A 24,801-nucleotide genomic window follows, 5' to 3' on the forward strand; every position below is an offset into this window, starting at 1 on the left:
GCAGATTCCTAAAAGTGTGGGGCTGGCACAGGAATCACAGGGCAAGCTGCTTCTGGAGAAACCCGTCCTCCTCTTAAAATGCTTTTAGTCAGGAAAACAGACGCCAGAAAAGGGGACAAGTTAGGATGCGGTTGATTTTCGCCACTCAAAAGTAAAAAAAGCAATTGATTGAACGCTCCTTCTGGTAGCAGAAAGAAAAGTAAAGAAACCAAATTTATCAACCATCATATTTTCATATTCTGCTTCTTTTGTTGCTGCAAGGCATGCTTCTCGACATACTAACTTGGCTTCCTTTTCTTCGTCAGCAGTGGTCACTTGCTAATGCTCACAGCTCTTTTGACAGGGCTCCTAGCTAAAGACATAAAACGTGATCTTGACCAGAAGGGTGTGCCACAGGATCAGAAACCATATCTTTTGAAACCATTTTATTCCTGCAGAGCCAAGCCACCTTCCCGCATACCTGGTTTATAAAGTTTACATACTGTAGATCTTTCACATTGCCTTTACATGGACCTGCAGGACTATTCCCTGCAGATGATTTTAATGGCATAGCATGAACATACTGCATGGAGAAAACACATTTCATTTTATACTACAAACAGCCTTAGAAAGAAAGAGATTTTGCAGGATGGGATTTAACTACTTTTCATAGCATGTTGTGCTACTCTCACTCTGTGGCTTCAATAAGTGCAAAAAAGAAGACATTTTAGCCAGTTGTGCATCTGTTTTTCTCATGCTTTTTTCTCAAACACGAAAAGCAAGCATAAAAAAGTTAACCCCCGAATTGGACATCTTGCACTGGAACACAATTCACGGCATACTGTACCAAAGACAGGATTGAACGTGAACTTGTGTTGCTACATGGAAGCACACAGACTCCGTTTTCTGCTCACGTTCTTATGCCTGTAGGCAGTGTGCTGTAGATGAGTCACTCATGACTTCCCCCAGTCTTTCTCTCCTGTGATGCACCCTCCGGTAAAGGACTCCACATGCTTCTCACCCAGGCTACAAGGCCGTGTGTTTTGATTCCTAATTTCGCCGTTTTTCTAAGCTTGCATGCTCGCCCTGTCTCCCTGCCTTTGCCAACCTAAATGGTTTTGGAGTCTTTGGCCTGTTTTAATTTAACCATTGCCTGTACAGTTTTAAATGTTTTATGATGTTTTTTTTTCTACATTGTGCCTGTGTTTTCATTTTGTGTTATACCCCCCCCATCTCGCATGATCACCTGCGTGTGTGTTACGTTGAATTTAATAATTTTACGCACTCCCAGAATTTTCATTTTCCCTCCAGCTGATGAGGAAATGTTTTTGAGGATCACAATTTGTTTTTGAATAGATAGAGAAGAAATATCCTATTTTATTTAAGAAAACAAAAATGAAGTACTGCCAATCTCCATGAACAGTGTTACAAACAAGTCCATGTTACCTCATTATACTTTTTTTTACTATCAGGCTCTGACCCACAGAGAAATCATTTTCTGTTTCAGTAATGAGCAATCTGTGTAATAATTTTTATGAAATAAGGTGATTATCTGCATAGCTAGTTGTGTTAAACTGGTCCTTGAAGACTTTCCCTACTGAAGAGGCATAATTAGAGTATTATAAAGCAAAATTGGGCATTTCTGGGCTGTTTGTGGTCAGCAGTAATTATTTGATTAGCAGCCTCCCATTAAGGTTCTTCTGTGTGCCACAGCTTTTTTATATATAAAAAATATGTGTCCTTTGTAATGTGGAGCCGGACAGTACATTATTGTCAGCTCAGTACAAATAGTATATGTCAATATATTCTGTTCTTTGTGGCACATAATGATTTTATTAAATTTTATGGGGTTACACAAATGTCAGTTTTCTTCTCTCTAGACTGATCACACCAATCGCTATTAAACAAAAACCCTCGCCAAAAATACATTTTGGAAGAACATTAAATAAAGTTTGGAATTCATATTAACACAGCTCTTAACTTTCATAGGAATATTTTGAAATGGTCTTAATGCTATATGAAGCCTGTTTGTTTAAAAAAACACTTCTTAAAGATGAGACTGATGATTTTTTAAGTAAGGATTCCCTAAAGTCTGGTAATTAAATTAAAATTTTAAATCAGCACAGTGCAATGGCTAAGCTTGAGTGAATGATGAGGATCATCACAGAAATTTAGTACAAACAGCTTTTGGGTTATGATTGTTGGATCAAACAGATTTAACAGCACTGAAACGTATGAGACTCATTTATCATGAACATTGCACAGAAAAATTTCCAAGTCCACAGTTTCTTGCATTATAAATGTTAGGGAAACAAGTGTTCAGTTTTGGAAGTTCTATTGTAGTATAATAATACGTGACATACAGTATGTTTGCAGTAGTGAGACAGTCTCTTAGAGAAAGCCTGAATTTACTTTGGCACTCATCTGTCTCTGATGAAGATTCTGACCACTACCTAGGAGCTGGAGCCCCAGATGTTGGCAGTGTAGTCTACCAATGGCTGTGCATTAGAAATACAAAACAAGCATGAAAAACAATGGCAAAGCCTTGAACAGGTTACACAACATTCGGATATAATGTATGCATGATGAAAGGAGAACTTGAAACAGCACCTGAGCTGATGAAGGATCGGTCACCTCAAGTTAAGTTGCTGTGGTTTGTAACTCATCCTAATATGTACAGGAGATGTTTTCAGAATCAGATGATATATATAAATAAAAAGTTTAAAAACAAATTGAAAAAAAATCTATTTTTAAGAGGTTTAACTGTAATTGTACGGTTGTTGAAAATAAGTTTTGCTTTGCTAAGAGACATTGTTTTGTAAAGTCAGCCAAATGTTCTGAATGGTTTTGCACTTTGTTTTTTTGTTACATTTAGTAAGCTTTTGTGTCCGAGCATTGAAGTTCACAAGTTATTTTTACAGGATACTTTACATTAACTGTGCCAATTAAAACAAACAAAAATGTTTTCTGTCAAGTAAATAAGTACTCATAATGCTTACTAGTCTCTTAGTTGTGAGGGGAGTAGGTGTCAAAAGAGTTTCCTTTTCTTACTAAATTGGCTAAATCTCTCAATGGTTTTCTTCTTAATGTATGTTTGAGGTGTACATTTCATCTATAGCAGGGTAACTTAAAATGGAACAGAGACAGAAAGTTTAGTACCTTAGAATTTTTTTTTCCATGATATGAACATCATCACCAGTTACAGTGAGTATTCTGTTGTTCTAGCTGTTTCCTGTTTTAATCTCATTAATTTGTGACAATGAAATGAAGCAGTCTGTGCTGTTAATTTTACAGTCCTGTAGTTTCTAAGCCACTAATGAAATTCAATGGAGCAGTGTAATCTTTTGTGTCTGTGTCTGGGCTGTCATTTGTCCCCTGCCAATTTTTATGATTATTCTCCTCTTTGGCATTTTACAGAAATTCATGCAAGTGTATTTTCAAAAACAAATCATCGTAAACTTGTGGAACTCAAGGGCTAAAGAATGATTTGAACTCAAAAAAAGTTAATCAGACAAGAAGTTTTCAGAATTTAGCAACATTAAAATGGACTGCTCCATGGTCAACTGTAATGAAAAGTAGCCACTACACCTACAGTATATCATAATATGTATAATACCATAATCAGAATAATTCAAAATCAAATTCTGTCAACGTGTATTTTACTATGACTTTCTAGATTAAGTCTGCTAAATCCTTCAAACATTTAAAAATATACAGATTGTAATTTACACGGGTGCCACATATTAAGTATTTAACGGGGATATTTTATTTAAAAAACATAGTCCCCCTAATGTACTTTTATGAATGTAAAATGTGTCTTAAATCATTTTCTTGAATGATGATTCCCAGAGCAGGAAGGGGGTGGAAAAAAAAATTCCAAAAATGAAATGAGCCTTTCTGAGAAAGGCACCTGACTGCTCCAGAATTTCCCATCAGCCTGAATTAGCTCAGTTTTAAATTGCAGTCCAGAAAACAGCTTCATGCCTGACCCTGATAGAAGAATTCAATCGTGATGGCGTGATATGGCAAGCAAAAGATACTTTCGAAATGAGAGTACAGCCCTGAAACATTTACTATTTCATCTTAGAGTGTGCTTCAAAATGTATCCAGTTATTCTAAATAGAATTCATTTCTGTTTCATTTTCAGTCATTTTCAATTCATTTTCAGTCAAATTTCTGACTTTGGGTTTTGGAATTGTGGCATTTGTATTTTTTTTCCTATTGCATAATACACTTACTGCATGAATTTCTGTGACAGAGGAAGTAGCACATAAAATCATCACAAATGTACATATATATATAAAAAAAATCTGGTCTGCCTTGCTGTGTCCTGTATTTTCATGACAAAAGCAGATGCCTGGTTATTCATGTTACAATTGCGCCCTCTGCTTTTCATACATTGTATTGGTAAAGATAAGAGATCTATTTGAGAATAAAATATTAAAAAACAATGTTGTTCACTTACAAGTCTTTGTCTGTTCATCTGTAGTCCTGCCAATGCATCTCGATTTTGTTGTAGTTACTGTACCTCAGAGATGAATATTATGTATATATAAATTAAACCAATCATTTGAGATTATTAAAGAGAGATCAACTACTGTGTCATTCAAGTGTGAGGAAATAACTGTCTTAGAGTACTTACTCATCTAACAAGCTTAAAACTTGTCCAATGAAGAGTCCATCCATGCAAACTTGAAAATAAAGCATGCTAAATATTCTTAGTATTTATATACTGCTTTCGACCCTGAAGGATCTCAAATCACTTTACATCACTTTACATGCTGTATAGGGGACCCACTTTGTCCATCCATTTGGGTTCTTTACAACATCAGGTGAAGAAACGGTGTTATATTAAGTAAATTCTCATGTCCCACTCATGTCCCACTTCAGGATACTAGAGTTAACAGAGAAGTGGACTGTAGATATTAAGTATGCAGCACAAAATCATTTTTAAATTACAGCACCCACTACTGTAAAAGAATTACCTCTGCCCAGAGAAGTTATTTTCTTGATTTATGGACACGATAAAATAAGAAAATATTAAATCCTGTGCCCATTAAACAATGGTGCCCAGCTCTGGTCCAACAGGCTTTATAGATATCTTTAAATCAGCGGCACATTAAGAGCTGGGATAAGCTGTTAAAAGCCCTGGCCTAAAAACCTGTAGGCACAATGACTTTCCAAGATTGAAATTTGGCACCCCTACCTTCAAGACTCACTCTTTGGATGTCAATTTGACAAAATTTAAAAGCAGAAAACTGCAAGTAAAGAGTGCGGTACATACAAATAAAAATGTGAACACTTTTAAACTTTTTTTTTTACAAAACAAGACTCATATTTTAATGTTTGGCAAATTAAAAAAAGGACATTTTAACAGCACAAAGAGACCGAATGAAAACATGAGTTAAGATCAGACCTGGATTTTACCCAGGTCTTTAGAAATTGCACAATCATAAGCTCCGTTTTTAGGTAAAGCTCCAACTGATTTCTTTTCAGAAAATATTTTTTTCTAATCACTATAACCTGCTTGTATTTCATGATGAGAGTGTTAACTATTTTAAATTACTTCCATAACAATTATGTTTCTCCTCATTTTGAGATTTATTTAAAGGAAAACGTTATTTTGCATGGCATATACTGTACTGTATTAGTATTCGATTTCCAATTGCACATCAGTTTTAAATTATGTGATTAAGTTTTTTTAACATAATAATCATAATCTTATAAAAACACAAAGATATTACATTTCCTACACATTTCAGTGAAAAGATGTACAGTAAATTGTGTTAAGGCTGGTCTCTTAAGCCTCTTGTAGGAGATATTATTCCATAAAAAGGTTCAAAAGAAAAATTAGGTTCAGGGATTTGGATGGCCATTACTTAGCTTACTCTCTCTTTCTGAAAACAGTGCTCAATTTAGTACAACATTAATTTAAAGCAATTAAAATAACACAAAATTGCTCCCTTGTGCCAAGCAAAATAAAGCATTTCCAAACATTTTTAACAAAAAAATAATTTGTACACCAAAAATATTAAATCATTCTTTCCAAAATTAAGATTACCTAATGATGAGCTTTTTTTGGGAAGCTTTTGCACCACTACAATTGAAAGCTTCAGTGCTTGAAAGTGCTGTGCTCCCACGGAGTACAACATTCTCTCCTACAAAAGAGCGTGCTTACACCACTCTTCTGCCCAGCAGTTCCATTACAGGTTCCAGGATTCATTACCTAAACGTTTTATCCAGTAGAGGGTCATGGGGGAACCGGAGCCTATCCCGGCAAGCAAGTGGCACAAAGCTGATACATCCTGGTTGGGGTATTAGTTCATTGCAAGGCGCACACACACCAGGGCCAGTTTTCCCAGAAGCCAATTCACCTTAAAGTATGTTTTTGGGCTGTGGGAGAAAACCTGAGCACCTGAAGGAAACCCACGCAAATGTGTGAAGAACATACAAACTACACACAGAGAGCACCCAAGCTCTGGGATTGGACCCAGACCCCTAGAGGTGCAAGGCAACACTGTGCCACCATGACACCCTTATTACAGGACATTATAAAAAGCCCTGGAGAAATATTTATTTTAGGGCCACACAACGGACTTCATTTTCTTTTCCCACAGTACACTACAAAACTGGGATTGTATTATAAACTTGTTTGAGGGGTAGCAGAAAAATTTTGTTGACAGTGAAAATTTCAAAAGGGCTGCTAAATTGCAGTATGCACAATATAGTTCTAGAACAGGTAATGGAATATAAATATTGGCCATTGGAACTTCTTTGATACATTGAAAAGAATCAATTATTTTACATCTTAAAGTGCTATTCTCATATGTTTATTCTTAAAGTCACCAAGAGGAGCTATGCCTCAGTCTTCTATCTCTCAGCCCAGCATGTCCCAGGAACAGCTTTTTGATGTTGCAATGGGGAATTGCAAAATGTGTTTCTATTCAAAACCTTCCCAAAATGGAATCACTGTTTCACAGTGGAGTTCGCTGAAATGATCCTGCACCAGACCAAAGGTCTCCAGCACACCAGCGATGGACTGGTTTACCATCTAACCCACTGCAATCTCCACAGTGCCCTGCAGGATAGTCACCATCAATTGAAGGAGTAGATGAGATATATCTCTCATAGATGACACTAGAACTTACTAATACAGTAGCTGTTGAGTTTTAGGGGTCTCTGGATTAGCTAGCTGATTCAACCCCAACAACCTCCAAATGTGCTGAGCCAGTTATGCAGCGGTGCTTAGTGAATCAAAACTGTCAGCTTGCTGACAAAATAGCCCAGGTCCAAACTAGTGATACTGTATGTGGGACCTATTGGGCTTATACTACATTTACAGCAAGTGGCTTTCCAGGTTGGGCCACTCAAAAGTCCCCTTTTCATTAAAAATTCTATCACAAAATCAAGAAATCCCACCATTGCTCTTGAAAAATTAGGTCCTCGGTTAATGAAGGCCTCAAAATGTTACACCGATTCACTGGTAAATTCAATTCAATTAAATAAGAACTTAGCATTGGCTATGTGGCACAATGATCTACTATACGATACAGCCAATTAAAAAGACTTGTATTATACATTGGATAAAAGAGCTTCATGTGACAAATGCTGTTTTGTTCAAACATGTGCTATAAGCTCATGGTTTAAAGGCATGTCAATCTGAAAGTAAAAAGATGAAACTGTAATGACACTGTCTATGAAAATACATACGACGGCACCAACGGGTTTACACTATAAACCAGTCCTCTAATGTTGTTTTTAAAAAATCTGGTTCACATTTTTAAAAAATCCCGTTTTAATTCCAAAAATGAATTTGAACAGAACTTAAAATATACATCATCACTGTCATGTTGCCCAAGATGTCATATCAAATCACAACTTGTTTCAATATGACAGAAAGAAATGGACACTGAAGCAGTTTTTATCATCCTTAATTGTCTTTCAATCCAGAGAGGAACTACTTGGATGCACTGTCTCCAAAGTCCATCTTCTTCCCAGCCTTAGCACTGGGTTAAGAGAGCTACGAGACTGAACAGGGAGGCATAATCAATGCCTTCAGGTTCTTTCTTTTTAACTCCAACTGTCAGATATCAGTTCCCCTGCAGTTTTAGAGGCCTGTGGAATCCAATGATGTTTTTCCAGACCTCTAGATGTAGAAGTCTAGCTTTCCTCCAATAGTTTTGCAGCCCTTGACAGAGAAGACTTTTTCATCTTTGGGGAAATAGTTCATTTCACTGGCAACACTGCTGGCTGCTTCCTCATCTGGCTCTATTCCGCGGGCTCTCATCTCCGCTAACACACACATCCTCACATGTTTGTACTCCAGGGGCAGGAAGGGAATGAAAAAGTCCACCAAGTTCTTATCGATGAGGCTGGTGTGCCAAAATCCACCTAGAAGAACACAGGGGGCAGAGCAGGAATTATGACAGGCTTCAAATGTGAAATCCATTGTATCTACATGTGCTGAGTGAATTTGTGTGCTGGGATGTTCCTAGCTGTTTGTGGGCACATTTGGCTTCAAAGCCAAATAATTCAGCAATATCCAGGTTCTAAGAGGCTGATATCACTGATGATAATGGATTTACTGCCACTTAGCCTGTTATATGTACAACAAGATAAGTATTTAATGTGCATGTCACCATCACTTTGCCTATTTCTAATGTTTTATGACTAGAGTATCATTAATAAATTCTTATTTTTTGGTTAAATTACCAAAATATGCAGACAAGACAAAATGTCATGATTAGTTTATCACTTTTGTCTTTTTCATCTAATAATAAAACAGGGATATAAGGGGACAAGAGCACATTAAGGGTGTTCGCTTAAAGGCATTAAAATCAAAGGGATATACAGTGCCTTCAGAAAGTACTCACCCCCCATTGATTATTTATTGTGTTTCAAAGTCACATTAAAGCTTATTTAAAAGTGATTTTTCCCCTCCTGTAGAAGTAATTATCTAAATGTTAAAATGAAATGAAGTATTTTGATGTCTTCAGAATTATATTAAAAATAATATTAAAAAAATTCCCCCCCTTGTTTTAACAACCTAAATTGGCTGATGTATTCAATTATCTTGAGAGATCACACTAAATACATTAACAAGGTACACCCTGTGCTCATTTCAAATCCACCTGTGTTCAATTGCTTGATTTCACAATAAATATCACTGACTTTGTGAGGTCTCAACTAAAACAGCAGATCAGATCAGTCCTGCTGTCATGAAGACCAAGGAGCTGCCCTTGGAACTTTGATAAGAAGTTGTTAGGAGGAAAAAAGCTGAAGAAGGTTACAAAAAGATTGGCAAAGCTTTGAACCTTCCTAGGAGCGCTGTGAAGTCCATTGTAGCAAAATGGAAACATATTGGCACATACTTCGATCAGGCTGTCCTACCAAATTGAATAACCAGACAAGAAGATCAATTGTCAGAGAAGTGACCGAGAGGCAAGCTACAACACTGACAGAGTTGCAGAGCTCTTTTGAATGCAATTGAAAATTTGTGGTATGACCTGAAAATTGCTGTCCACTGATGCTCTCCATCTAATTTTGCAGAGTGAGAGCAAATTTGCATTGAAGAATGGGCAAAAAATCCACAATCTAAATGTGAAAAGCTCATACAGACATACCCAAGAAGACTCGTGGCTGTAATTGCTGCTAAAGGACTATGTACAAAGTATTGACTCAACGTGTTAAAATTTGGAGGTGTAACAGGAACAAAATAAGAAAGGGGTGAGGGGGTGAATTCTTTCTAAAGGCACTGTATTTACACAAAGGGGTATGGTGATCTGGAACAGCCACCTCTTCAGTACTGACACTGTCACTGCAAGTTCCAAATTCTAGAGATCCTTCGAGAGGTTTGACAGCAACCAGTCAAAAAGGACAGGCCAGTTGTTCTCTTTTCAACTGCTACCTTTTTGTTCACATCTCAGAATCAAATGTCAAAACTGTCAGAATCAATTCAGTCAAAGATTATTAAAATCCTCAATACAAAACAGAATTCTACTTTTATCCTTAAAGTCACATGTAAAGAGTTTTAAAAAGCTTATGAGAAACAGAAATCAAGAAATCAGAAGTCAAAGCAAGTTACTCTTCTGGCACTGCAAAGTGACTTAAAATCAGTGACCTCAAGATTGCCAGAAAACAAAATGTAACACCATGAGATAAAAATGTAACATTATTAATTTATCTAACAGACACTTTTATCCACATCAACTTGCATGTGTTTCAATTACCTATATATTTATATCAATAGAGTTTCTGGTAACAATCTATACAGATAACATCTTGATCAAGGGGACACCAACAGAGTACCAACAATCCCACCTGGGATTTGAACCAGCGTCCCAACCACACCTCCATGCTGCCATTCCCAGGTCACATCTCGACTAAATTTTGCAGAGAAACCAAAAGAGAGGCAGGAGAGCAGAAAGTGAGAGGAAAGACAAGAAACAAATGTGTCGTACTCTTTTTGTTGTTGAAGACATCAAGAGAGACCTGGGTCTCCAGATCCTTTAGCTGAATGTCTTCTCTCTCCTTCCCATCTTTCCAGAAATCAAGGACAATTCTCGTTATGTTTTCGCCACCAGCATTGCTGTAAAAATGGAAAGATGGGGGGAGAAGCAGAGGAGAGAACTGATTGGTGTCAAGGCTCCTTGACAGTATCATCAAATTCATTTGAAACACAGAAGGCAAGAAATGTTTCTATGACTCTTCATGAACCAAAACTATTTAAACTGAAGAGCTTCTGTAGGCACTTATGCCTGACTAGACTGTTATTTTCATTAAAACAAAAACATCCAATATGGTAGGAAAACAAGAATCCAAGGTAGGAGACAGACTTTGTTTTGACAGTAACTATATATTTTGCATTCATAGCATTAAGTGTTGAGGGATGTAGTACTCTTTCAAAGGACTTCTATTTGATGTAGCTTAATTTATGAACAAAGGTGCTGACTGTACATACTGAGTGCACTAGAACAAAGCCAAAAGTGAATAGAGTAAACCTTCTAATATACCTGAGAAAGATGAATATAGACTGGCGATATGATACACCATCCAGATTTTCATAGTAATCAAGGAATGGTTTTATGCTGTCAATCAGTCCAGGGTGCATTTTATCCATTTCATCGAATATGAACAGGGATCGAGCACAATTGGTCACATTCCCTCGAATCCACTGCTGTAGTTGCACCTGTACAGAAGGCAAAGATGCAGATGATACAAATGAGCAAGGGTCCAACAGCTGAGTCTCATAACCAAAGTCAGATAAACAAATATTAATAATTTCTTCAGCAATCCAAAACATAAACAGCAATTTTAATTAAAGTTTTGCATTTCACAAAGTGAAAGCTGGGAAAAAAAGCTTTAGGCAAAAAAAAATTCTGAAGCCCTTCATGTACTGCTGTTTGGAGAAAAAGTATACCGAATGTTGCCATCAGACTCCACGAAGTTTCAAGTTCTAAAATGAAGGATTTAGGTTTTTCATTACATGGGTTATTTTGGGGGTTTTACTTTGAATACCATCAAGCCCAGAATATTTTCAGTAGCCAGAAGAATTAAATTAAAATATTTCAGCTGTCTTAAAGGCAATAGTGCAAAAACTAAATGGAAAATAAGTCTTTATGAGCAAGTTTGTTTAAGAGTTTGCCTTCTCCCACATTAGGCTGACTTAGGTCAAAGTCCTGTTTGCTAAGCTTGAACCCAGTGGCCCTTCATTTTGAAGTCACTTATCTTTATTGAGTCACAATATATACAAGGTAACATCTCAACAGGTTACTATACAAACAAGATGTATCAGGCAGCCTGACAGTTTCTATAAGCACTGGCATAATGGAGTTTAAGTGTTTGAGGAAAATTAGTCGGGCAGTTTCTTGTTGCTTTAATGAGCATCAAGTGGGTTAAAATTGATGGGCAAGCCATCAATTAAACCAGAAGGAGCTTTAAAGACAAGACACATACAGTAGGTAAGGCAACATTCCAGCTGGTTTTCAGTCCTTTCTTATGATTATTGTAATCACAAAAGAAAAAGTAACATGTAAATCCATCCATCCTTTTTTTTTACTGTTTCATCCAATTCAGGGTTGCAGGGGCAGCCAGAGCCTATTCTGGCAAGCAAGGTGCACAAGGCAGGACAGACAGGCACGCTGTACAGGAAGCCAGTCCATTACAGGACACTCACACAGACGCACACACACTCACACTGGGGCCAATTTTCCCAGAAGCCAATGAACCTACCAGTATGTCTTCGGACTGTGGAAGCAAACCGGAGCACTTAGGAGGGAACCCACGTGAACATGGTGTAAGAGGACCCGGGGAAGGGTCATCTCTAACAGGTATTTCCGAAACGAAACACTGAAAATGCTAGAGATTGACCTTAGCAAGATGGCGGACAAAAAGAATCAGCTGACCAGTAGATGGAAAGGGTCTACCTTAAGAAACAACGAGACACAGCTGAGACGCATCAGGAACCGGAATATAAGTGGCCCGGAGGCAGTGAACAGGGCGGAAGCCGGTAAGGTGAATGCGTTTTGGAGGAAAAGAGTGGAAAGAGGTGGATGTTAAGGATCGGGCTAACGAACGACTGCAAGGAGAAAGGTTTATGGTTCTGGATTACGGACACTGGTTTAGGATACATCGCGGATTGTCTTTATTACGAACTTTTGGAACTCGGAATGAATCAGGACTAAGGGAACGGATTACGGACTGTATTAGGAAGACAGTTGTTGGAAGAAACGCCACGGATCGGAGGACAGTAAAGTGTGGTGTAAGTACTACTTTCGTTTACATAAACTATCCCCCGGAGACACCACAATGGGGACAACATACAAACTCCACACAGATTAAAAACTCCAAGCCCAGAATTGAACCCAGGGCCCCAGAACTGTGAGGCAGCGATGCTAACTACAGCGCTGCCAACATGTAAATCATGTAACTTAAAAAAAACATTTTTAGAACAAAGTGTACTGCAGTGTACTAAAAAGGCTGTTCAAACATGGTATTTCAGACACTATAGAGGTTTATTAAGTTAGACTTTTGTGGAGCAGGTGTTGCATACGACTCACTTACCTTATACTGGTCAACGTGACTGGGGTGGGGAAAATGAGCAGTGGAGACAAACTGGTGCACATAGCCACTTGCCATGCCTTTCTTGTAAACATTCTCGGCTATCAGCTGCGTGACGAAGTTCTTGCCCGTCCCAGTCCACCCATGGAGGGAGAGGACCAACGGCTTCTTCGGGTTTTTGTTGTTCATGAAGCCTGTCACTGCCTTCAGAATAACCTTGGAGGCCACGTGCTGGCCGAACAGTTTCTTCTCAAGATCAGCCTCCAGACCTGGGGGAATAAAAATGAGGAAAAAAATCCTCAATTTCAAGAAACATTTGACAGCTAACATAAGACATGCTCCTTCCTGAAAGGGCTCAATTAGAACCTTAAATTAATGACAAAATGCAGAAACTTTCCAAATTACTCTTCAGGTACTCTACCTGGTTAATTTTCTCAAATTATAAGAGCATGTCGGTAGGATCTTGTACTCTCAATGCTAAAGCCCAGGTTCCAAATACTTACAGTATAGCCTGATCTCATTAGATCTCAAAATTCAAACATGCTGAATCTGGCCTTAAGGGGATGTGAGACAACTACGTTAAACCATCATCTTGTTGTTGAGGATGACTACTGTAGTGGTGAAGATAACTCATAAGGTACAGAAATACAGAAAACCTACACAATATAAGCTTCCTTCACCTTATGGCTTATCCATTTTTAGTTTACCTAAATTCTTGCAAAACCTGTATTTCTTATGGTAGGTAAGGGAATGAGGACCATACCTTAAAATCTTCCAACTTCCGTGACTAAGAAATTACAGGACTATGTCTAATCACCTAGTCTTACCTAAAATCTTAGAGAAAATGGTTCCAAACCAACTACATGATTTCCTTAAGTCATGTGATATCTCAAACGTGTTCATGCTGCTCATAGCATAGTGTCCTTTAATCTCTGAATTGCATTGCCCTTATACTACTAGATAAATGCAGCTTTTGACACCTTTGGCCACCAAATATTAATTGTTTAGAAACATTACACTTCTTGTTCTAGATTTGTGCTCTCTTTTAAATTATACCCACATCTGGAGTCCCACAAGGTTCCCTTTTCAGGCCTATTGTTTTCATTACACATGCTCCCACTATGAGACATCATCATAAAACAATGTACAGTGCAATTTTACTGAAATCAGAATTTAGGAGTATTGTTTGATCAAGAACTCTCATTTGATTTATACATAAACATGCATAAATTAGCTTTTTTCCCCCCATCTAAAAAATACATCTTCAAGATAAAGTGATTTCTCTCAACGAACAGCACAGAATAACTGGCACATTCATTTCTTACATGCAGACAAGACGATTAAAGATAATGGGCTATATTCTGGAAAGCTATATCCAGACCTCAGTTCATTCATAATGTCGCTGCACATCTCTTTGCTAAAAAAACCTCAAGCATATAATTCCAGTATTAACACCTTTACACTGGCTCCCACATCATTACAGGACATACAGTAGTTTAAAGCAACCCTTTAGACCTACAAAGCACTAAAAGGTCACACTCCCACCATATTTAGAAGAACTTCTAACAACAAACACACCAAGCAGAGCTCTTTGGTCTGAGGACAGCAGGTACTTACTGTAGTAGTCTTAAGAATCTCCAAAATAACAGTTGGCTTAATCTACAACTGAACAAGTAATAGGTTTATTCCATGCTGAAAAAAAGAAGAAAGAGAACACAACGTTTCGGCCGTGGAGCCTTCTTCAGGTGACACTGATCAACATCTTCAAAAACAACAAATTGTTCTAGTACCTAATCTATTACATTTACCTATCAAACCTAATTGACCTTCTTGACCTGAAGAAGGCTCCACGGCCGAAACGTTGTGTTCTCTTTCTTCTTTTTTTCAGCATGGAATAAACCTATTACTTGTTCCTTTGCAGCCTACGCATGCTGACGCAGCTACCCACCTGAACCTTAATCTACAACTTACAAGGCCCCTCATAGGCTCAAGACCTATTTGTTTAGTCCATTTGGTTTTTCTTAGCCTATACTATCACAGGGCAATGTTCAGAGCATGATGCATGAATTTATTTACTTCTAACGGTGGCCCTAAACCCCATCACACACTTCTCATCATTTTCAGATTTCCACTGTCAGGATCCCAGCGCTGGGTTCTGGGTTCTCACGCTAAGCATACATGTCTCGATGGCCAGCAACATCAGATCTAGGACAGCAGAATCCCAGCCCTTGATATTATATATATAATATATAACTACTTTATTAACCCTTTACAATTTCTTGCATTAGAAATGATCTTTTCGCATACCCCAGACAATCTATTACAGAGATTGTCCAAAATGTATTCAAAGTTAAGATACCACAAGCTCTCTGCATGGTGGGGGAGGCACTATAGGGCCCAGAAGTTTATTTTCTCACACTGGGAGTTCTAGTTTTCCTCTCCTCCACGCCCACATGGCTTACCGTTGATTTGTTATCAACTGCTATATAATTCTACAACATGCTTTTGTGTCAAACCGTTGTGAAGGGCTATAACAAATACAAAATTAAAATCTTGATCGACTGTAGTCAATTCTCTTCTTCTTTGCCTGATCTGCTACTATGAAGTGGGGCTGTTTGTGCATGACACCTGCCACATATCTCTCAGGTTGGAGCTGAGCTTCAGTTATGGATGAATGACGAGACTTCCCTCAAATCTGTAAAGTGCTACACAAATACTAAAATTATTAATAGACGGAACCAGATGTAGCCATAAACCAACACAATGAATCAAAGTCAAAAGACATGGGACACATCAGGTGCTTTAATAAAACAACAACACCAACAGCACGCTGGAATCCCTATCAGACACTAGCAGAAGCTGATCCCCTCCCTGTCACAGCAAGTGCGCTCTTTAACTCACCAGCTATGCAAACTCTTTCACAGGATAATTCACCACAGAGTTAGGAAAACCCCATTCTTGGGTTCTCTATACATATACATCTTCTGACAATAGAACACACTTTTACCTACTGAGACAAATTGATTGGTGAAAAAATAGGCAGGGGGCATAATTTAAAACAACCTTTTGTTAAAAAGAATACATGCATCATTTGTCATTGGGTTTGCCAAAGGAATCAATTAAGCTGTTTAAAATTATTTCTGACAGCAAAAGAACCACAAAACATATATAGACAGTCTGTGTTATTAGGTGGGTCTTCTTCTTTTACAGTAGAGACATACAGTATGATTTTAATTTTCCGCCTCAGGTTGGCACAAACACAGTTATACTGTATGTACCACATTTTTCTTTTAATGGAAAGAATCTATGGTACCAACCAGGACATAAGATTCAGATTTTTTACAGCTCACTATGGATATTTAAAGTATTTTAATCACAATCACACTAAATATGTGATAAAATAGTGAATCGAATGTAGGACTATTCTGTAAACAGAAACTAAAGTATTTTTTTTATTTTGTATTATACATCTTTGTGTGCCACAGTAGTGTGTGCATTTTGTATACAGTAAAAACTGCATTCTCCGTTATTTACAACAGGACTCCTACAATGTTTTAGCTACTTATAGAACAAAAAGCGCGAATTAGTTTCAATGAAAATAGAAAGCAAAAACCAATCACAAGACATTATATGAAAAATAAACTACATTTGATTGCATGAAACAATAATTTCTTAATGTCTTTTGCGATGCAAAAGACTTCAAACCAGATGGTAAAACTGGTATAGTGACTGAAAAAAACAGAAATTCAACAAAATAATTAACGGATTCTACCTGTCGCCGACATCTTGCTATCGTCGAAATCGAAACTATCTTTGTCGATATTATTTCTTAAATTAAAATCTAAATCAACCCAGAAACTTAGAATTACGAATGGTGTTGCCTTACCGGTGGAATTAAATGCGATCCATTTGTCGTTACAGTTTTCATTAAAGTAATTGTATATTGTTCTTCCTAAATATGCACTTATGCCCCCAACTATAAAAGTGGTAGAGATGGGCTCAAATGCATGAATACACACGAAGGAAGTATAAAAAAACAGCAGCAGACCCTGGCGCAGATTTCTCATGATATATTTTAAACAAAAGATATAGAGTGTAAAGAACAGTTTTTCCAGTGTAGCCAAAAACAAGCCTGCATGGAAAAGAGAACAGAGCCTGTCAGCTAACTGACATCCGCAAATGACGTCCTTTCAGTGCGACAGGGCGGTTCGGTAAACCCCCAAACGCTTCCGTCACCAATGCACATGAAAGTTTCCTATCACTAAAATCTAATTTCACCAGCTTTTACTAATAAACTTGCCTATTAAAAATAATAACTGCAATAATCACGTTATCTGTAAGAAAGATTCTTAAACTAGTAAAAAATAAAATGAAAAACTTACAGAAATCATGACACGCAAAAATATATTATCCCAACGTTAATCAGTTGCAGTGTATGCACATTATAAGTTATTTGTGGTAATACAATAGTGTCCTTGTAAATAGGACATCCTAGTAGAATATAATGAGTTGTAAAAGCATTTGTGATCTTGAAAAACAAAAATGCTAAACTCAACGCAGTTTATGTACAAAGTTACTTAACGAAATCGCAGTACGTGAATACATTTGTGCCGGAGACGCACATCTTAACTCTTATCAATAGAAACCGAACCAGGTAGTTATAACAAATATACCTGTATACCAAGACCAGGTACGAATGAGAAATACCGTAGGACCTGAGAACTAATAGAAAATACCTTACCAGATCTTTTAAAGGAGATCCACTCTTCTCTACAGCACTCGTGAAAGTAGTAGAGCACATTCTGGTAGGTGGCGAGGAAGCCGGTGAGGGCTGCCGCCATACCCACGGCGATGCTGGTAGTGATGGGCTCAATCGCTGCTGCCATCATCACACTCCAAGACGTCCAAACGACAAAAAAAACTCGACCCTGAAGTTTCATTGTTGTCTCTCTTGTTGCTTTCCTTATCAACAAAAACCGAATAAACTCCTTGGGGGGAAAAAGTTCTTGAAGAAGTCACTGTACTGTGCTAAGGTTATAAAAACATTTACTTCTAAAACACAAAACGTGTAGTTTACTCTAGTATATATTCAGTTTTCCAAAAACGTGGTCTGTCAATATCAGGACTTTCAGTTTTTTTTGGAGTGTTCTAACTCACATACACGAAATAAGTTCACTATACCAGTACAATCTTTGATCCTCTTCAGTGAATCGACAGCTTGCCTGCTCACTAATCTTTATGACGTCATTTCCCGAAGTCGACGCCATCTTTATCAGGGGAAAAGGTGAGGGGCAAGGTGCATGTTCAGAAGTGAGCTGCTTATCCTTTGAGAAAGTATCATTATACAGTATGTCGTGTTAGTTTTTATTATGGTGATAATGAAGATAAATAAAAAAACACGGCATCCACGTTATTGCGGCAAGAGATCTTTGCATCAGCTTTAATTAAAAACGCATAGCAATGTATGTGTGGCTACTGTTGAACTACAATTTCTACCTAAAACAGCCAACCTTTATCATAAATCACTGAAGACTAGCATTATCTCGGAAAAGACGGAATTAATAATTAAAATGGGCAACTATTTTACACAATAAATAACAGCATTGAACGGGAACAGACTTCAGAGCATACTGTCCATTTTAATTAACCTGTCGTTAACATTGATAAATTAGTATCCAGACGTCGAAATATTTTTTTCTTATTTAAAAATGTTAACATAATACCAACGAAATGGCAAGGTTAATGTAAACATTTGGTTTGCATCATCCCATCTTTGCCCTGAATGAACTTTGAACATCAGAATGAACGTCGACTCCAGGGTTGAATTATACCGCTATTACTACAGAACGAAATTATTTGGCAGCCTAGAGATGTTACCAAATTCTGAGTGACTTTTAACCCACAGTGTTTAAAACTGATAAATGACCAGACAAACATTGCTAATCTATCGCCTGCATGAACTCAAAGCTAAGAAAAAATGCAGTTTAGTAAGGACAGAACTAAAATCAAAATGTTGTCTTATTTGAAACCTTTTACAAATTTGTATACTTACAGTAAGTCTAACAACAAAATTGAATTAGGCACATGTAGTAATACAGACCTAATATAATATTTAAGCACCACACAGACTATCAATCATGTGCTCTTAGGTCGAGAGCTGAAATTACATTGGGCCTTCACTGTTCACGGTCACAAGGTTACTCTGTAGTTTTCCATTCTACACTACCATGAGAATCACAATGTTTAAACGAAAAAAAAAAACACTTCGAAATTTTCAGTTTGACGGCCACAAAATTTAACTTACATCACAAGAAAAACATGTGCTTTCATACGACTGAATTTACTCAGGCATTAAAAGGAATACATCTATTGCAAACGACAACCGGTACAATAATATTGATTGTATAGAAACACGACATAGCACTTTTAGGTTTTCTCGTTGCTTTTTGGGAAACATAGCTATACATTCCCGTGATTCCTATAGGTTCAAATTATTTAACTGACAGTACCAATTCTGTTATTGACACTAGATGTCACTAAAGCGTCAAAGATTAATGTGCTTTAAAATTATTATAACTATTTTTGCTTTTATGGTATACTAAAAATAATATTAGGAACGTTGTTTTTTTTTATTTGGAATTTGTATTCCCTACATTTCTACATGTATATGTGATGTAAGCAATTCAACCGACTTTAACCCAAAATGTTTTGTTTTAAATAGTTAATAGAAATGAATGTAAAGAAAAATGATAAAAATAAACTAAAATGAGAAGACAAAAATGGCAGTAGGAATTAAAATAAGGCTTTCAGCCAAACATTGTTTTTCAGATTTCTGTATTGATGCTCAGTTTTTAATCTCATTCTAAATTAACATTAACCTTTTGTGCTATATATGAAGTAGAGTACTTCCATTTTGAAGCAATAAAATAAGTGTGTGTAGATCTTCATCATTCTAAAGATAAAAGAAAACAGGAAATCATCTAGATTTAAAAAATGTAGTAAAATGCATTTCAAGATCCTAATAGTCTAATACGCATTCAATGTGTTTCTTTTCTGAAACTGGATTTTAATGTAATAATTTAAAAACCGTACCATTTTCTTTTTCTACATGAATGAAAAGCGGGAGAGTGTTAGTTATAAAAAGCATGAAGTCAAGTCACATTTCTCCTGTGTTCTGCTGTTACATCCTCTGCACACGTTAACAATGTTGGAATAAGACCTGAAATAGCTGTAATTGATTCCATCTGGCCCCCAGCAGACCAGAGCAAGCAGTCTATAATAGATGAATGGTAAGTTCAGAAGAATGTGCAGAGCCTCAAGACAAATAAACCTGACTATCACAGCCTGCAGGATTCAATTCACACTCCAATTGTACCCCACTTCATCAAAGACTCATTATCCATCCATTATCTATTAGCACAAAGACGCATACTCCTGGTAAGGGTCACACTGAACGATAAATTAAGTTGTAGGAGGTGCTGTATCATAAATAATTTGCTAGCCCAGGACTGCCTCCTACCATTTTTTTTTCTGCTTGAACTGCTTGGTTTCCCCCCTCCCACACATACGTGCCATTTCTAGCAAACGATTAATTAAGAATTATTAGCATTTTCATAGAACTTTTCATCCCAGAGGATCCAAATGCTCTTTACAAATGAATGGGAATCCACTTCACCCATCTCCTTCTGTTGGAAGGAAGGTCTGAAGACTTTATCTTTCATTCTTGGATATCTGTATTGGGGCATACACTGTCATGTGTTGGAGGTGGTTGTTATCCACACTACAAGGTGAACCTACAAGAAGCCCGACAAATCTACAGTATGTCAAAGGTAAGAGCTATATAACTAAAAAGGACACCTTCCTCTTCTTTAACTAGTCTCACAGGCCACCCTTCCTACTGTCACAACTGGCCGACATGACAACGCTTAGACTTTCACTACTCTTTATATGCCAAGTGAGCTCGTTCAGTATATCAACCCCTTATGGTTTGGAACTGGCAAGGCTTGTGCAGCAATGACAAATCCTTTGGCTCAGCAGATTTTGTTAGCTTGCCTGTGGACATGTGGCTTTTGTGGTCTGGGAGATGCCTGAGAGATGCCAGTTGAATCTGGGTAAGAGATGAACCACACACACCACAGATGCGCGTGCCCCAGAACACGCAAGACAACATTATGGTTTGAATGTTGGGCAATGAGACAGTCCAGGCTTCGTTTTCCTCTCTGCAGCAGTTCCAAAACTCTCCTGACCTACTGTGTGTAAAGATACAATACTCTGTCCCACAGCCACAGGCTCCCCAACAATATAAACTTACTTCAGTGATCACTACATATACAACATGTGTTTATATTTGAGAACAATTTGATCCAAGACAAATGGTCAAACATCAATAGAATTTTGGTTCCAGAGGAGAGTTTTATTTTTAAGAATGAGTTCATTTAAATTCTGTTTAATTGCAGTGGTGTTGAATGTTACAGCTAAATACCTCAGGTATTACTCTTGAAGGTTTTCAAATATTTACATATGTAGGAATTAAGTTAAGTACTTCTTTCAACATGAACATAACTATTTCAAATGATGCATGTATGGTGTTACCAGAAGTTAGAAATCACAGGAGAGCCCATTACAATTTAATGCAGGCCTATATTTTCTGGTTCTTTGATGCTTTATAATTGCTCAGGATGGGCAGCTATTCAGATATGCAGCCACAATCTTGTAATTTCCCAGACAAAAACATGGCAAGATGCAATGGAAAAAGAAGCCCACTTTATTTAAATCCAAGGTATTTAGTGTGTCTCTGATGACTCTGATGACTCCTGCAACAGAAGTTCTGCAGAAACGAACCAACAGCTACAGAAGTTACAGTATATTTCAGGTTCAGTAAAAGTAGCAGCAAAACAAACAGCCTTTACAGCGGCTCTATAGCCTGAGAATACATATTCCTCATGATACCTCTCTCTCAGGAGGAATGTTAGTTATAAATCAAGAAGCAGAAGATATGTTTAATGGCTTCTTCACTCACCAAATTCGTGTTTGATGAATAAAACATGAAACAGGAATATTACAGTAGGACCTGTGGTGAGGCTGTTACTGTACACCACCACAAGGAAACACAGATGTACAGTATTGGAACTGAATTGTGAAGAAAGATTTGTCTTTATTTATTTTTTTATTACAATTGATAAAACAGCACGCCTGTGATTTTTATTAACTTTTTATTCGGGGCATTCTCCAAGAGAGTATCACGGGTGGATGCTGTGTTTATTTTTCTGGTTTGTAAATCTTATAAATGTGCCCTGTCTGTGCAGAGCATTCAGTGTGTCATGATTTTGAAGTTATAATTCTCTTGACACACTCACACAGTGATCATGTTACCTGTACCTCATGTACTTTGTGTTATAATATAAAACTCCTGCACATCTTATATTACACAAAAATAGCTATAGCAATAGAAACAGCATTTTGTTAAAAATAGTGTGGTGACCGTTGGAAATGTTGGTGATAGAGGAATGTGATAAAACAAAAGGTTTATTGTATCTCTTACAAAAGTACTTTGAAAAATCACTACCGCTTATGGCTCTGTGGTCTACCTTATACCACCGGTACAGAACACCCCCACATACAGTTCACATGTTCCTACCTAGCACAACAGTGACTTAATTCATTATATCTGCTGTGACCCAAGGCTGTTCCAACACATACTGTTGTACAAGGCTTGATAATCCTCTGTAGAAACAGGCTGATCTGAAGTGGGGGAACCACATGGACAGATGCCAAAATAAAACAAGCTCATTCAAGTCCAATAGAAGGAATCTGGACATTATACTGTATATGAGTCAAAGGTTTTCCATGAATTATATCTGGGAATGGTAACAAAATTTTTTTCTACTTGCAGAACTGAAAAGTAGCAAGCGCATGGCCTTACATGTAAATGTGGATTGTTTATCTTGGTCTCACTGGCAAAGGAATATGAATCCTAAAGCAATTGAACATATGCAAAATGAAGAGGAGTTTTCTGCGGGTAATTCTGTTCTGCATTTTAATTGTTAAACGTAGAATAAAGCTAAAGTCCACAACAAAGCAAGGGTTTATTAACTCATACTGACAGCCTGTTTCCTGCTATTCTACGGGTGTAAAGCATTTTTTTGTACCTTGAAACATGCAGTTAACAAAGTCTGTATATGGTATTAACCAGAAAAGTACCATTACCTTTGCCCCTGTTTTTATCATTTTGAAATTCTGTTTCCTTTTAGGCCTACACGAAATACATTTCTGGTTTTGGGAAGCAGGGCATTGCTGAAAGACAACCAAACATTCTCCATTTCTTCCCCTCAATCACTGTCTGGTATTCACATGAAGGAAGGAAGCTTTGAAAGATGTCCACTGGCCCTGTTGCACCAGTTTGTCCCATGAGATGCTTCATATTGAACCCTGGTACACAGTATAAAAACAAATCTGACACACTCACTGCCAATCACTGCACAGCAACTATTCTTAGGACTGTTCTTAGGATTGACAAGATTGCAGGTTCTGTTTCTAATAGGAAACAGAGAATAAGCAAACACAAACACACTGAAACACTGAAACAAAAGAGATCCCAGTATCAATGTGCCACTCCTCACTGGAGCTTGAAACTGGGAAGGCTGGGTAATATAACATCCTTACAAAATTAAGATTTATTTGGGTTATGCAGTTGTGGAAAGTTAAAGGGTAAAGGTTAGAAGGCAAACTGCAGTACTGGGCTGTCTAAAGCCCAAATTCCGATATAACAGGACAGTATTTCTTTTTTTCAAACAGGCTTCTGGACATAATAAGTGTAAGAAATAAAAGGAAGACATTACTCTTCCATCTTAGTCATCATGGAAAGTATTCAAAGAAATATTAAAAACCAACTAAAACTCACTGAAAGTTTGGACAGGCCTCCCATGTAGCTGATATTTCCAGTGAGATATAATTATTGGTTGTCATCAGGAAAATGCTGGCACATTTAAAGATCTACAGAGAGAAAGCAGACCAATACGTCCAAGAACATGTTTTGTTTTTCTTTAAATGTTCACTGGAACAGACTATTTCTCCTGCTCAATACTTTCTGCTGTGTGTAAAGTTACAGATACTAAAAGGCACAACTGTTGCTTGAACATGTTAGACCCTGCCATGAACCTTTTTACTGCAGAGGTGTAAAGCAACTCAAATATTACACAATATAGCTGCACTATGTCCCCTGATACTCTACAAATGAGGCATTCCATCATACCTGAGACAGGTGAAAAAAAAATAAGCAAATCAAATTTGGCAAGATGATCTGAAGTTCTAAAGTCTCCTGGCAAATAGACCTTTTTGTTAATGAATAAATCTGCCAGCTCAGATACCCCTGGGGTAGAATTCAAACAAAGGGAACTTTTTTCAAGCTATGAAACATATGACTGGAAGGCCATTTTTAAAATATACAGTCTGACTGGTATTAATTACAGGCTCAGCTAAGAAAGCAGGAGCCCTAACATTCTCCCTCCCCCTCCAAGGGTACAGGCTAAAGAGGGACACAGACACTGAAAAGGAACAGAGACTCTTGCTTTCAGAGATAACAGAAAAGGGGGATTTTACTTCCTTTTTATAATGAACTTGTTGCAAGCTGAAGCTGCACAACTAAACGACATATTTCCATCCACACTTGGCAACATCCACTGCTATTCAGGAGGGCAATACAAAACACAAACCACAAGCTGAGAAGTGCACATTATTGTGAAAAAGACAATTATACTACTTTAT

The 24,801-nt window shown here is 37.4% G+C and overlaps 2 protein-coding genes across 3 annotated transcripts in view; one reads left to right on the forward strand and one right to left on the reverse strand.

The window, feature by feature from the left end:
• Positions 1-4,446, forward strand: part of fnbp1b (formin binding protein 1b) — a 113,223-nt gene extending 108,777 nt beyond the window's left edge. Inside the window, exon 20 of the mRNA XM_069183362.1 lies at positions 5-4,446. Within this exon, the coding sequence (XP_069039463.1) occupies positions 5-12 (8 nt within the window). The 3' untranslated portion in view covers positions 13-4,446. The remainder of the gene's footprint in view (positions 1-4) is intronic.
• Positions 4,447-5,289: 843 nt separating this feature from the next.
• On the reverse strand, positions 5,290-18,271 carry tor1 (torsin family 1). Of its 2 annotated transcripts, none has more exons than XM_006640635.3 (5): positions 17,780-18,271; positions 13,042-13,307; positions 10,992-11,167; positions 10,440-10,567; positions 5,290-8,370 (listed from the first exon to the last, which is right to left on the reverse strand). In XM_006640635.3, the coding sequence occupies exons 1-5, from the start codon at positions 17,976-17,978 to the stop codon at positions 8,126-8,128; spliced, it is 1,014 nt and encodes a 337-aa protein (XP_006640698.3). In that variant the 5' UTR covers positions 17,979-18,271; the 3' UTR covers positions 5,290-8,125. The 2 variants fall into 2 exon arrangements, with proteins under 2 accessions (XP_006640698.3, XP_015222118.1); XM_015366632.2 differs by lacking the exon at positions 17,780-18,271 and adding an exon at positions 16,925-17,201.
• Positions 18,272-24,801: the final 6,530 nt, after the last annotated feature.

The sequence above is a fragment of the Lepisosteus oculatus genome, chromosome 24 (genome assembly GCF_040954835.1).
Source record: "Lepisosteus oculatus isolate fLepOcu1 chromosome 24, fLepOcu1.hap2, whole genome shotgun sequence".
In the NCBI taxonomy this organism is placed as follows: domain Eukaryota; kingdom Metazoa; phylum Chordata; class Actinopteri; order Semionotiformes; family Lepisosteidae; genus Lepisosteus; species Lepisosteus oculatus.